At 70.5% G+C, this 288-nt stretch overlaps 1 protein-coding gene across 1 annotated transcript in view; it reads right to left on the minus strand.

The window, feature by feature from the left end:
- MC1R (melanocortin 1 receptor (alpha melanocyte stimulating hormone receptor)) overlaps positions 1–104 on the minus strand; it is a 944-nt gene extending 840 nt beyond the window's left edge. The window contains 1 exon segment of the mRNA XM_010010806.1: positions 12–104. Within this exon segment, the coding sequence (XP_010009108.1) occupies positions 12–104 (93 nt within the window).
- Positions 105–288: the final 184 nt, after the last annotated feature.

Raw genomic sequence — 288 nt, forward strand, 5'->3', positions numbered from 1 at the left:
CCCGGGCCCACCCCGCCGCCAGCCCCAGCCGTGGCATTACTCTGGTTGCCCTCGCTGGTGTTCCAGGGCTCACGCAGCAGGTGTAGGGGGGCCAATGTTAACATGGCTCCAACTCAGCCCCGGGGCCCCCCGCAGCACCCACACACCCCGAGTCCCCGTTGTACCCCGCCAGCGCTGCTGCGGTGCCTGGCAGCGAGGCCGAGGGAACGCAGAGGAGTTGGGGATGGAGGGTTCCCACCTCCCGCTTGCAGGGGTCGCGGTGTCACGGCCACCTCCTCGCCAGCCCTA

Source organism: Nestor notabilis, unplaced genomic scaffold (genome assembly GCF_000696875.1).
Source record: "Nestor notabilis isolate BGI_N333 unplaced genomic scaffold, ASM69687v1 scaffold14153, whole genome shotgun sequence".
Taxonomy (NCBI): domain Eukaryota; kingdom Metazoa; phylum Chordata; class Aves; order Psittaciformes; family Psittacidae; genus Nestor; species Nestor notabilis.